This window comes from Strix uralensis, chromosome 15, assembly GCF_047716275.1.
Source record: "Strix uralensis isolate ZFMK-TIS-50842 chromosome 15, bStrUra1, whole genome shotgun sequence".
In the NCBI taxonomy this organism is placed as follows: domain Eukaryota; kingdom Metazoa; phylum Chordata; class Aves; order Strigiformes; family Strigidae; genus Strix; species Strix uralensis.
This window is the reverse complement of record NC_133986.1, coordinates 6495887-6510023: the sequence shown is the minus strand read 5'-3', so window position 1 is coordinate 6510023 and position 14137 is coordinate 6495887. Positions and strand designations below refer to the sequence as shown.

The 14137-nt window shown below is 46.7% G+C and overlaps 1 protein-coding gene across 1 annotated transcript in view; it reads right to left on the bottom strand.

The window, feature by feature from the left end:
- The window catches only part of LGR4 (leucine rich repeat containing G protein-coupled receptor 4), an 82557-nt gene extending 70745 nt beyond the window's left edge, over positions 1–11812 (bottom strand). Inside the window, exon 1 of the mRNA XM_074884634.1 lies at positions 11349–11812. Coding sequence (XP_074740735.1) covers positions 11349–11533 — 185 coding nt within the window. The 5' untranslated portion in view covers positions 11534–11812. The remainder of the gene's footprint in view (positions 1–11348) is intronic.
- Positions 11813–14137: the final 2325 nt, after the last annotated feature.

Genomic DNA, 14137 nt, shown 5'->3' with positions numbered 1-14137 from the left:
TGGGCAAAAAACTATTAGTCTGGCACAGACATTAAGACAGCAAGAAGTCAAGGATCAAACTGTACAAAGCTCCCCCAGCCCTCCCAAATCCCGGACACAGAAAAGCCCGAAGGGCCTCAGCAGCTCCATACAGCCTGCAAACGAGGAGCAAGCCCCGAGCCGTGTCTCCTGCCCGGCACTCACAGGACAGAGATGAAACGGGAGTTGTCTATTCCCACTGCAGATGCAAAAGACAAACTGTGGGCAGAGCAATTTGCACAGCCAAGTGGCCTACAATATCAATCTGACCCTTTTATAGTAAAACAAATCCGACCCGACACCAAATTCGCTGAGCCCAGTTCACTGAAAAATGGCATTAAGAAGGAATATTTTTTTATGTTTATTACTCCGCTATTCTCTATTCCTGACAGCACAGAATCAGCTGAGACCAGGTGATGCACCTTGCCTGAAAAAAAATGGGAAATATATTTGACAAGATAAAATATCCAGGGTATTTGGAAACACACATCAATGTGATGTATGTTACAGAATTTGTCCCATCAGCACAGTTAGTTATTAGGGGAAAAAAAATTATCTTATGCGAGTAAAGAGACAATGACAGTGCAAGCGGTCCTACACTTAAGCAGGATTTCTGATATATTATTGTTTAAACAATAGCCTTCTCTTGAACACGTTGTAGATTTATTTTGCCAACACAATTACTTAGGAGAGTTGAAAGTTTTTTAAGGAGGAAAAACTGGCCTTGCACAATTGCAGAGACCTCTGCCGAAATAATAAATGACTGCCATTTATTATCCTCAAAACAAATAAAAACCCTGCTTGAAACTCCTAAACATCAAGATACTGTACATTTTTGGTATGGAAGCTAGAGACCTGTCTTTGCAGGAAGCAAGTTAAAAAAAAAAAACACGTAAACAAACTAGTTGAAATTTCTGAAAAGGAGATGTCAAGCAAGAGCAAGTCAATTTTAAATAAATGATTAATTGACCTGGATGTTGAAGAGATTTAATGCCTCCACTAAACACTTAGCACAGAGCCAGTAGATTTGCCCTTGGAAAAGACATGGATTTTCTACACCTAGCAAGACTCACACTAGTTCTGTAAAATATTAACAGTTTGGTCAATATTAGCACATACATTTTTTTTTTTTTTTTTTACAAACAAAAACCCCAAGTGTTAAAACCAACAGCAGTTAAAAAAGTACCAAAAGGCAGAAGTCTGTCCAGGCCCAAACCACCAGCAACTACATTCTCAGAGTAGGGCCTCTTAAACAGGACCACATCGTTTTCTTTCCCTAGCTCAGCTTTTCCCTCCTAATGCCACGAAGACCACCAAAATCTCAAGGAGACATCCAGAGGAAGCACAGCAGGGTGAGCATTTAGTGCTCCACGAGAGCAGCCACTTGAGCGAAACTGTAACTAAAAGAGATGAACAAGGAAGTTTGTAGATTGCTGCTGGCAGCGGCTTTGCAAAACTCCCTTTGAAAACACGTAAGTCTGGACCTAAAGACATCAATCTTCCAAACATCATGGGGCTTCGTTCAGTAGGTTCAAGGGCTCCTAATTTGCAGGAGCAGCTCAGAGAACTGCTGAGCGCGCTACACACATGTTTCCCAGTCTGGGCAAGGTTCCCCTTGGTTAAAAAACCAACACATGTCTAGGGCTTTCAACCATAGCACCTGAAAAAGAAGACGGCTCCTTCACAGCTTCTACATGCAACAATTGAGTGAAGGCCAGATCCACCAGTTTTGCCAAGTGAACAACACCAGGCAGGTTTCCACACTGAAAGACCTGCTGCCCCAAAGAGAGAGGCCTGCACACCAAAGTCACAGGTTTCAGAGTCTCTTCACTTTTCCAGATGAACCAACTATATCCACTACTGTTCTGGATCAGCATTTAGAAAAACAGCAAGGAAACTTCTGAAGTAAGAATTCTTTTTAAAAACATATGTATTGGAATTTTAAAAAGGACAGACAGGACACCCCTTACAAGAAATTTTAGTAACAAAGAAAGGACTGAAGCTAGACACCGCCAAGCCCTTTTAACAGACATGGAGCAGCAAGGTTCCCCAGATGTCCTCTCCTGACTCACACCATCTTCTCCTCCAAGGTGTGCTGCAACAGCACCAAACTGTCCCTGCTTTCCTGCTGGGGCTTTGGGGTTGCAAGTACAGGAAAAACAAACTCTGACTTTACAAGCTAACACGCTTCAGTGTCCTTTCTGGATGCCAGGGAACCGTTGGTCCCATTTTGTGCTCTGAAAGGGGAAGTAATGTGCATAGGGGGAGACAGACCCCACGGCACATTCCAGCGGGACCCTTGCATCTGTGCTCACATCTTCCACACCTACTGAACACCAAATACCAACCACCACAGTGCCCAAATGGTTGAGAAAAAACCTTGCTTAGTATCACATATTGGGAAGAATAAAACACAACCACGGTGAACTCTACTGCATGGTCACATTAGTAATAACGCAATGCCAAAATGGTTTTGCTCTACATCTGGGGTTCTGGTCCCACGGCAAAACACAGGGCCACACAAAGAATGATGCCTTCGGCAAGAGCATTTTGATGGCTCACAGCAAACCTTGTGGCTAGCTTACCGATCTACCATGAAGTTTGAAGCCTCCAGCCCTCTGCCCTTACAGCCCCGTACACCGCTTGCAAAGACGGGAATGAAATATTCCATATGTTTCCTTTGTCAGTGACATGCCTATTGAAAGCACAGCCATGCCGCTCTCCCCGCTGGGGCACTGGGTCAAGCTATTCATCTGTAACCATGCAGATGTCAAGAAGGTAATGGGAAAACTCCCAAACAAAAACACATTTTCACAGAACAAGGTTATAAAATACACAACTGCATTTGCAGCATTATTAAGCTAAATTAAACAGGTTTAGGCCTCCCCTGCATACCTCTGAAATTGCACATCCATTTATGATTCATTGCTAATTGTATACCATTTAAAAGTCCAAACACATTTGCTCACAAATTTTAGGGTGAAAAAAGACCTTGCAAGACCTAGCATTCCTCCAGGATTGGTTGGGGACAGAGAGGAGGCGGCACACCACTTAAAAAAAAAAAAAGTCTTTATATTTTAGTAAGAAAATGCTCAACTGAGAGTTGCAAAGACAGCTGTTTACTCTGAGGGCCTGACTCCTCAGGGTGCTCTCTCAACAACTTCCCCTGACTGGATTTTTCTTCATCTTTTCCTCAAGATAAAGAATTAGCACTTGCTTTCTTGGGAGAGGAAAAAAAAAAAAAAAAAAATCCTTTTTCCTGCCCCAAAGACAGCATCTTCTGCATAACTTCTATTCCTTCTTCCAGACCACACTGATGGTTTGAGGTTTCTCCTGCATTTTTAATGCAAAGCTTACAGGAATTAGTTACTATATTTTTAAAAAAGTGATAGAGTTCTTAAGCTTTGTAATAGTCTTTCTACCCCTAAAGAAAAGAATTAACTTCAATATTTTCTTAACTTCAGATGAAAAAATACCCCCCAAAAAAAAAATTCAGACTCAAAAATTACCTCAAGTATAGCTTCACTGTGCCAAAATCCTGAGATTGAGTTGTCAAAAATCACCAACCATTGTCTGAATTACCAACAGGTAACAAAGTCATAAACCAAGATTTTTAATTACATGTGTATTTATCAATGTTAGATTTGAACAACATGAAGAACAAAAAAACCCACCCAATACTGGTGCACACTTAGCATCAGGTTTCAGCAACAGACTGATATGTTTTAGAGTTATCTCATGTTATACCAACAAACATCTGACTACATTTAAAACTATCACTGGAGAATCATGAGAAACCTTTTTCAATAATGTAAAAATGTACTGCTCTTATCTTCCACATGCTCATTACTTTACAGGTTTCCTTACTGAATTATATTTGTCAAATAGAAATGCAAAAAGCATACACAGGAAGGCCAAGGAATTATTTTTTATTTCTGCCATGCTATGAAGACTGTTCTTCCTTTGAAAAGACAACAAATTAAACAAAATATATTGAATAAAATGCTTTTTAATAGGTTTAAAAAAAGTAATGTCCAAAGCTTAGCCAACAAAGTTTACTAACTCCAAAACACAGTGTATGACTGAAACAGGCCACCTAAGAAAATTATGACTTCCCTAGAACTCAGTAAGTATAAACAGCAAATATAAAACAAACACCAGAAAAACGTGGCTAACAAAAAATTCATGAAGTGATTGATATTCTTACATCCTAAAAACAAACACATCCCTCACAGATGTCAGACCCCAGTCCATCAGGGAATATATATCGCTATCACCTGTTCAAAAATAGCTATCTACATTTTTTAAAACATGTTATCATATTGACTGACATTATGTATAATGCCATCAGCTAGCTGTTATATATTCAAATTCAACAACAGTTTTTAGACACCTGCTTTAAACTGTTATTTTTGAGATCACTACAGTCCTCTCTGTTGTTTTGTGAAAGATTTATACTATTAATAACCTAAGTTGACTGGCTGTATGCAGAATGTGCTCTCAAATTCAGGGTGAAGCTGAAATACAGATTTCCCATAATCTTTCAGCAACAATAATATGTTTCTGGGAAGTGGAAAGTTCTGACCTTGTCACAATCCTGTAACAGTTAAATTATTCAACAGTAAAATAAAATGCATTCTGCTATTTCAACTATGTATTTTAAAATAAATGACATATGATTTGAAAATATTGGGAACTTGCAACTTCAGTGAAACTCACTGACAGCTGCAGTAACTCAGCACTTTAAAAAAAAAAAGGGCAAAAAGGTCAACTGTTTTGCCAGGTAGATCACATGCCATTTCTGCATGATTTCATTATGCTTTCCAGGCACCCATACATCTAATGCTAGATGCTTCCAATTAGGACATACCAGCTTTATTTGGAACACAAAAGTGAATAAATCTGATTCTGAACAAAGGCATTCAAACATGTTTATAGTGAGGACAGTATTTATACAGTAACACCAAGATCTTCCTCTCCTCTGTGAGAGCCACTGTGACACCCATCGCTGCATGCAATCCTACATCAACCCAACCGGCTGCCCGTCTATCAGCAAAGGAAATATCAACTGCTACCTCCACATTTCCAAAAGGGTTGAGCAGGGCAAGCTGGCAGTGGGAGAGCATTAGGAACCAACATCACACGACCAGAAATCTTTCAGACCAAAGTTTAAGAACACCTTATCAGAAAACTGCAGTGATACCTGAAAGGCAGGTATGAAAAACTATGGAAGAGTATTTCCCTGTAGCAAAATCCTAGGTCACCACTGCAGCAGATGGTGAGTTGGCCAGGGACCTCTAACCCATGAAATGCTGTTGACACCTCTGTTAGCAAAGGTCTCATAACATTTAAATCTCTGTTGCCTCAATTCACAGGTTTCTTCAAAGAAGCATGGCTTCTTATCCTCTCTTATGTACCCTCTCCCACCTTTGTCTCCTATTTCTAGGATCATTCAGATCTCTCTAATTCTTCCTCAAGCTATTTTTGACTTTCTGCTCCTTCCGTAAAGAACCCCAAAACCACAACTTGGCAGCACAGTGCTGCTGCCCGAAACACATTCATCCCTTTAAGAGAATAACTGCTGGCCATGAAGTCCCATGTGGCCATGCAGAAGCTAACCGGCCCCATCCACTTCACTCCCTTGCTTGTTTGCAAAACAAGGAGCAGGCAAACCTGAGTTGTTGGCAAATCCTCCAGAACATAAACACATCATCAGCTCCTGCCCATTCCCAACAAGAGGACCATCTTTAGGAACAAACTTTTAAGAAAAGCCTAAGAGTAGCCAGAAGAGGGAAGGGAGAGGAGGGTCTCTAACATTCAGAGACACTCACGAGACCCACAGCAACCACGCTCTCTAAAATGAGAGATATGGGTGCTCAGCCCTTCTGAAATCTAGGCCAGTAATTTTCTCTGGGTAAATAAGAGCTTGTGTTCTGCAAAAATTGCTGGCTTAGATGTAGAATACAAAACAAATAAAGATCCTTGCGGAGGAGGTTTCTTTGGGTTTTGTTTTGTTTTTCAGGCCTTATATTACAGCTTCCATATTTTCCATCTCAAGCAGATAGTTACTAGTAAATTCCTCTCAAGAACTGAAAAGGTAATTATTTACTAGCATAAACTCGCTTACACTAAAGTCCAACTTTTTTCCATGCTGCAGACTTATCTTAGTATTTATTCCCCAAAGTCACACTTACAAGCCTCTGCCACTAAGCATCAAACAAGAAATGACATATTGCTGATATAAATGACCTCAACATACAAAATAAATGCCAGATACCTGACAAATTGCGTGCTATGGCAGGGCACTGGGCTTTCTGGGGGGAGGAATAAAAGAGGAAAACACCAAATTTGCTGCCAATAGAGAACATAAGAAGGATAACGAATACTTAAACTTTGAAACAACAACTTCACTTTTCTATGCACTACCTAAGAGCGTCTATTTTTTTACAAGCCCGACAGACAAATCAGCCAGTTTAAAATGAATCATAAAGAGTCCAATCCTTGGGTGAAATCTGCTGCAGAGACTGCCACTGGAGCCACTGGGCTCTGGTCCAGTCGCCAGGCATTGGATGCTGCACCAGCAAACTCAAGACCCCCTCCCGCCCGAGGGATTTCACAGGCCCATACAAACGTAACGTTTCTGCCAACTAATAGGAATATTCATCTTTAAATGACATGACCATGTCTTTCCAAAAGAAGTATGGAAAGCATGCTTTCAAGAAGACAGAATAAGCCTTTTATTGCTTGCCATCATATCACCAGCATGTGGTATAGGCAAGTGAAAACCTAAATGGTGTAACTGTAAAACCTTCAAACCTCTAATTAGATAAGGCTTTTCTATCTCAGGAGGACTGCAACTATGCTACATTTTCCAGACTCAAGGTCATGTCTGGACATCTTTACTTTTCACCATAATAACTCTGCTAGACAGCATTCAGAAAACCTCAGCCAGGTCCTTACTGTGCTTATCTGACCATAGCAGGATGCTAAATATCTGTGTGTTTGTACCGGATGTATTAGAAGACGACACCTCACATCTACCTACTGCGTTTCATCACCATTCTACAAAAAATAAAGTGCCAGATGAAAAGACAAAAAATGTGCAAGCTCTGCTGAATCATTTTGCCATTTATAGCCATCCTGCTCCATTTATGTAACTCAAACGTGAAGTAGTGTAGGTACTTTCAGATAGTCCGCATACTGAAAAGATAATCAACTCTGCAATTGCTGAAACAACCTGTGGTATGAAACAAGTAAGAAAAGGATTCTTCTCAACCGCCACATCTTGATCTTACAAAGCCAGTGCATAACACAGCACACAGAAAGACAGCCAGTAATAGGTTAAATGAGTAATAAAAACGAAAAGACCAAGATGACCATTTCATCCTGAAGGTCTATCCCCTAGGGCAGTCGGGACTCTCAAGGCCTCCTTTCACAACCCAAAGAAAGTAAAATTAAAGCAAGGGACCTTGCCATTCCCTGAAAATACAAGCAAGAAGCACTAAAAGGAAAATTACCTGCACTGGTTTTGTATTGCCAGTGCCCAAAATATAATAGCAGGCACTGAGAAGGGACTACATTCCTCATGGTTGTCAGGCAAGCCCCCATATAAGATGTCTACGAAGCCATTATCTAGAATTACCTGCACAAGACTCACACAAGTATTAAATCCCTGAAACTGGAGTTCTCAAACTGACACCCATGAGAAACACAAGTACAAATATGCCCTACCATACCTTTCTTCCACTAACATGGATGTTTTCTAGCACATGGCACGTGCAGTATCATAGCAAAGACCAGGAGTGTACTACATTGATTAAAAACCCAAACAATCAACATTTTCACATTCTTGCATAGGCATCTCAACTTGCTAGACAACAGTTATTTTGCAAGAAAGCAAAATCACAGTCTTCATAAACAGAAAAACAGGCAGCTGGTAATTAAAAGTTACATAAACACCTACCTAAATTATACAGAACAAATGGCCGCCTACAGTAAAAGTATCAAGTAATTATCCCTGGTCATGTCCTTCTGACTCCCTCTGAGCTCCTTCCCATCCATCCATTCTCTCCCCTCCAGCCCCTCAGAGAGTCTGGATCTAGTGCTGCCACCTCTTTCTTTTCCAGCACTTACATATCTCCCAAAGATCTCTTTACCAAGATGACTGTGGTTGGGACGACGTACTCACCTTTCTTTATTCAAATTCCATCTCTCAAAGCACACTGATGACTCAAAAGTAATAAGTAGATACTCTGTCCTTCCAAGCTGCTCAGTCTGATGCAACTACCCTCACATGACCACACCGTACTTCAGTGACCATATAACCCCCCTGCCCTGACCCCAGTCCTTCTCTCCCTGCACCCCAGCATTATGGCAGTAACACGTTTAGCCAGGTGTGAATGCAGTGGAGCATTCAATGCGTGTTCCACAAAAAAATCTGCCGTGTTTGGAGGAGCTTTCTAACCACCACAGTAAGCAAGGAATGAGCAGCGGATCAGTCAAGAGCTGAACAAACAGATATAAGGAAAGAGAAGAACAATCTGAAAGGATACACTTTTGAGGCTCTACAGAAGTCACTGCCTGACCATTTGTGGCAGCCCAAGAAACATGGCTGTATTTTAAAAATACTCGTTGGAAGTTACGTTAAATGATTACAATTAATGCAAAGAAATTAAGACTGCAGGAAAACAGAAGTAGTAAAAATTAAATACCAATCCCCTTCCACGGTTCTCAACTGCCTTAAAACTCATTCACTGTCAACTTGGGTGAATTGTGATTAACTTTTCTTCAGTTGCTCCCTCCTAGCCAAAGCCAAAATGTAGGCACAACTCTGCTTTAGTATCACAGAATATCACTTGTAACACTCTTTCAGCCATCTCTACACTACGGACTCTCTGCTGCTATAGCTATAATCAAAAAAAGCCCTGTGGCAATGCTAAGGGGATTTCCTGGCATCTATGCTGCCTGAGATGAAGCACAGAAAAGCTTTCTTCTCTTCACGTACCTAAGATGCTTTGCCATCACACAAACATGTCAGCTAAGGGGTGTGATTTTATTTTATTTTTTTTTTAACTCCACACAAGCCAACTCAATTCTCTGGCAAAACTATACATCACACAGCCCAAGCATGTCAGAAATGAGTTTTCTATTGCCTACAAAATTTTTCTACATACCCTAAAATTCCAGCGGCCTCGGCTACAACAGAGACTATTCAAGCTCATAAGTGCCAAGAAGTCACCCATTTTTTCCCCTTCTGTAATTAAGGAAGCAGGAACTGAACACAAATGGGGACCAAGAGTATCCTTTACTGCCACAGAACAAGATAGCCAAGAAGTTTCTACTCAAGTTTGAAGAACATAAAACCAGCAGCTACTCAAACTCCTCCCAAAACACGCTGAAGTGCGTGCAGGTCTCTTCTCACTTTTGTCATAAGCATTGAGTCGGCCTCTGGAAATTTACCTGCACAGTAAGGAGGAACTTACAAACTGAAACTCTTTGGCAACCTTATCTCTAATGGGTGTTGGCTATGACGACTTGTACTCAGTAGACAACCAGTGCCATGTTGCAGACATGCAGGGGTGTACCAAGCCCATTTTACAAGACAGCCAGACAACACTGAAGCCATAAAACCTCACGTTTAAATGCAGCTTTTACTAGATTGGCTTCAAGTACTTTATGAAATTGGGTAACTTCCCTGTTTTATGTGTGGAGCAAAGAGAAGACAGTTTACAAGCGAGTTCAAGGCTTCATGATGGCAGGTCCTGACTCCCTACCCCAAACACTCACAAAACACCGTTTCTGCCACAGAAAAACCACCACAAAGTGAGCTCCCAGTAACACTGTATGAACACAAAACCAAAATGTTTAAGTGCGGGTAACAACCGAGACGTGTAACTTTTGCCATTCATCAAGCACCACACAAGCAAAAGGCCCGGTAATCTTTCTCCACCCAGCCTGAACAATTAAAAGAAAAAAATAATCCAAACAGGTAGGAGAAACTGGAAACCTGCTCAGTAAACAAAACCTTCAGTAACTAAGAATCAGACTCCCTTTGCATATTAAATAAGTGTAGGCAAACAAAGTGGGAAAAAAAGTGACATTTTCAAAGGCATACACCACTACTGTATTTTGACAACGCAGCAGTTCAGTACCGCTCTGAAACCACGTGCCGTCATTTGCAGTAGCGTGCTCTGTATTCTATGTTGTAAATGCAGCGAAGCTTCAGTAATAGCAGACCTGACCACTGGCCCATACAAGACCTCACTCCAGCCTGTGAAATCTTTGCTGAGAAGCAGGGCAAGACTGACAGGTTTTATTGTGAAACTTAACAGGTTTGTGGATTAGCAAAACTACCATATTGAAAGCTGCAAATCCCTCTTCGCTCATGTCTCTACAGAACAGAGTGTTCATTCTTCAATTAAAATTTTATTATTAAAGTTACCAAAACTGAACACAAGATGCACCAGTTTGTGCCTGCTTTATAACGTCATCATAGGATACCAGAGAAAGCGTTTTAAGAATTTGTATTTTTCTACATCCGCAAACAGAACTCGACAAAGCTCCTGAGGCTTAAGTTGGTTTTTTTCAAGGTTCAGCTGTGTACCCCATACTGAGAAATTTTGCAAAAGCGAGGGCATCCTTATTTAATTGGATTTACGTACGCTGCGGACTGAAAATGCCTTGACTTTTGGGAGAAGATCGGCCAGCCTGGGAACTGGTTTCTGGAGAAAACTGAAGAGAAAGGCGCTTCGGGGGGCGAGGATATCGCGTAGAGACATTCATGTGCAGGCAGCAGTCACCCCCCCGCCTCAGGGCGGCACCAGGAACGACCCGCCCCCCCCAAACCCCACCGGGCTCTCCCCCAGGACCCGAGCAGCTCCCCCGTGCCTCGCTCCGCTAACCCTCCTGGCCTTTTAAATCTCCGAGGCCGATGCCTTCGGGGTCCCGGAGGGCTCTGCCGGGCCTGCTCACCTCCGTCCGCCGGAGCCCTGGGGCACACGCCGGGCCCCCCGCGGGGCGCCGAGGAGCGGGGCGGCGCCCGGGGCCAGGTGCCGCCGACCCGGGCCCCCGCCGCCCTCACCTGCCCCAGCGGGGCCGGGCCCTGCGTGCGGGCCCCGTCGCTGCCCACAGGCCGCCCCCCGCGGGCCGGACCGGGCCGGGAGCGCGGCAGCCCCGGGGGCGGCCGCGTTACACCCGCAGCAGCGACAACAAACACATAAACACGCCATTATCGGGGTTTTTTCTTGAATAAAAGGGGGACAAAGCACCCGCCCACCGGCCCCATCCACCCCCTCCCGGCGGCTACCTGCCCGCCCCCAGCCCCGACTCACAGGGCGTGCGTGAAGGCGCTGAGTCCCGGGGGCACGGCGGCCAGCCCCCGCCCGGAGCAGTCCACGCCGCGGTCGCCGTCGCAGCTGCAGGAGGCCGGGCAGGGCGGGGGGGACGCCCCGCCGCTGGGCCCGGCCCAGCTCCCCAGGCCCCAGGCGACGAGGCCGAGCAGAGCGAGGCACCGCATCGCCGGCCCCCGCCGACCGCCGGCCAGCCTCCCCCGGCCCGGCTCGGCTCGGCCTGCCGCTCTCCGCGTCCCGAACCGCCCCCCCGCCCCCCTACTTCACGGGCTGGCGGAAAAAAATATACCAAAAAATAGCAACAACGACAACAAAATAAAAATAAAAAAGGCGCCTCCGGCCGGCGCGGCGCGGCCCTGGGGCTGCCTCAGCGGCGCGCCCGGGAAGCCAGCCCTCCGCCGCCCGCCCGCCCCATCCAACGCCCGCAGCGCCCGTCGCCACCGCTCATCTCAGCCCAGCAGGTACCGCGCGGGGGCGGCCATGGCCGGCCGGCCCGCGCCGCTGCCGGCGGTGGCGGTCCCCGGGGAGCGCCGGCGGCCGTGCGCCCCGGGCCCTGCGGCTGCTGCGGCGGGGCTGCCTGCGGCGGGGCTGCCCTGGGCGCCCGCCCGCCCCTCCCGGCCCTCGCTCGCTGCGAGCCGCGGCCGCCGCTCTGCGCCCGGCGCCGAGGTGCGTATGCTAATGAGGCGGCCGCCCCCGCGCCCCTATTGGCGCAGAGCGGGCTCGGGGGCGGGCCAGATGCAAAGCAGAGCTCGGCCCAAGCCAACGGGGGCGGAGGGGGCGGAGCTGAGCGGCGGCGGGCGCCGCCCCCTCCCCGCGCTCCCGCCGCGCCCCCGGGGCCGCTCCCCGGGCCCCCCCCGCCCCCCCGGCCCGGTGCCCGTCGGGGCGCTCCTGGCCACTGAAACGAGACGGCACGAGCGGAGGGGCCTGTGGCCGAGAGCAGCGCCGCACCACCGCACGACCCATGGCCGCTCCCAGACCCGCATACAACCCCCCGCTCCGCACCGGTATGAACGGCTCCCCGGGCTCGCGGCGGGAGGCGACAAAGGCAGCAGCCGGCTGCCGGGCCCCGTGCGGGGACCAGAACGACAGAATCCCGACGGGTAGTGCCCGTCCATCGTCCCGGAGCGAGAACACGGGGCCATGCCGCCTCTCTTCCTCACCCGCCTGAAGCATTTGACCCTCCTCCTGCCCCCGAGGGAGCAACTGCATCACAAACTTAAAACCGTTTTGCTTTTAAAGAACTGGTTCCGTGGCACACAAAAACACCACCACCGATGGGATCTGGCTTTTATAAAACCTATACATTGTAATCAAACCTGTACCGGCAGCCAGTCTGTGTCCTCTTCTCCTTATTGCCTTAAAAAAAAAGAAAACCAACAAAAACAAAACTTGAAAACCCATCTATCCTTGTGGTTCGGACCCTCCATCACTCTGCGTGCACTGCGTTTCTCTTAACCAACTTGTGGGGTTTTCTAAATGCTTTCTTTTGGATGCTTCTAACCTGCAGCCACCACCAAGAATGAGCCAGGTACACGTTCAGCTCGGCTCACCCACCCACTGTGCCCCACACCATCACCGTATCATACTGGGGATCTCACAGCAGCACTCGGGTAACACCAGTTGGGACCTCTCATTGTTGGCTCGCTCTGGTCTAGACATCGTAACGGGCTCTGAGCCGACAGACCTGGCTGAAGCAAGCGCTCTAAAGGCACTGGAGCCTGCCACAGCAACCAACACTCACACCATCGACCCCCCATGTCTTGTTTGGATGCTCTGAACCCACGTGGGGAGTTGCCTGCCCAGCTCTGCCACCGACACAGTCCCCAGCTGCAGCCTGAACCCAGGCAGATGCCTGCGCAGCCCAACCTACACAGCACAGCTACCCAGAGAGCCTGCTACAGAACTGAGCTTTCCTAAACCCTTCTCCCGCTACATAGGTAGGGAGGTATTGTTCTGATCATTTTGTGGGTAGATGATGGAAGAGCACAGAAACATGCAAGTGGCTCACAACCTGCCTCCAGGGAGACGGGACAAACCACACCGCTATGCGCACACCGAGCTCCGCTGACCTCCCCGAAGCCAGGAGCAGATTTCACAGAATCACAGAATCATCAAGGTTGGAAAAGACCTTGAAGATCATCCAGTCCAACCATTAACCTAACACTGACAGTTCCCAACTCCACCAGATCCCTCAGCACTGTGTCAACCCTACTCTTAAACCCCTCCAGGGATGGGGACTCCACCACTGCCCTGGGCAGCCCATTCCAATGCCCAGCAAACCCTTCTGGAAAGAAATGCTTCCTAATATCTAGTCTAAACCTTCCCTGCTGCAACTTGAGGCCATTCCCTCTTGTCCTATCACTTATTACTTGGTTAAAGTGACTCATCCCCAGCTCTGTGCACCCTCCTCTCAGGCAGTTGTTGAGGGCGATGAGGTCTCCCCTCAGCCTCCTCTTCTCCAGACTAAACCCCCCCAGTTCCCTCAGCCGCTCCCCATCAGACCTGTGCTCCAGACCCTGCACCAGCTTCATTGCCCTTCTCTGGACACGCTCGAGTCATTCAATGGCCTTTTTGGAGTGAGGGGCCCAAAACTGAACACAGTCATCTCCAGCAAACCATGCACTGAACCCTCGGTCCAAAGCAAGAGCAACCTTGCAAGCGTTTCAACATGGCGCGGTGGCACATACTTCAAGTTGCTGCAGTCACGTACAAAAAATCCCAAATACCCCACATGCACGGCGAGTCAAATGCGTCGGGGATGAGGCACACTT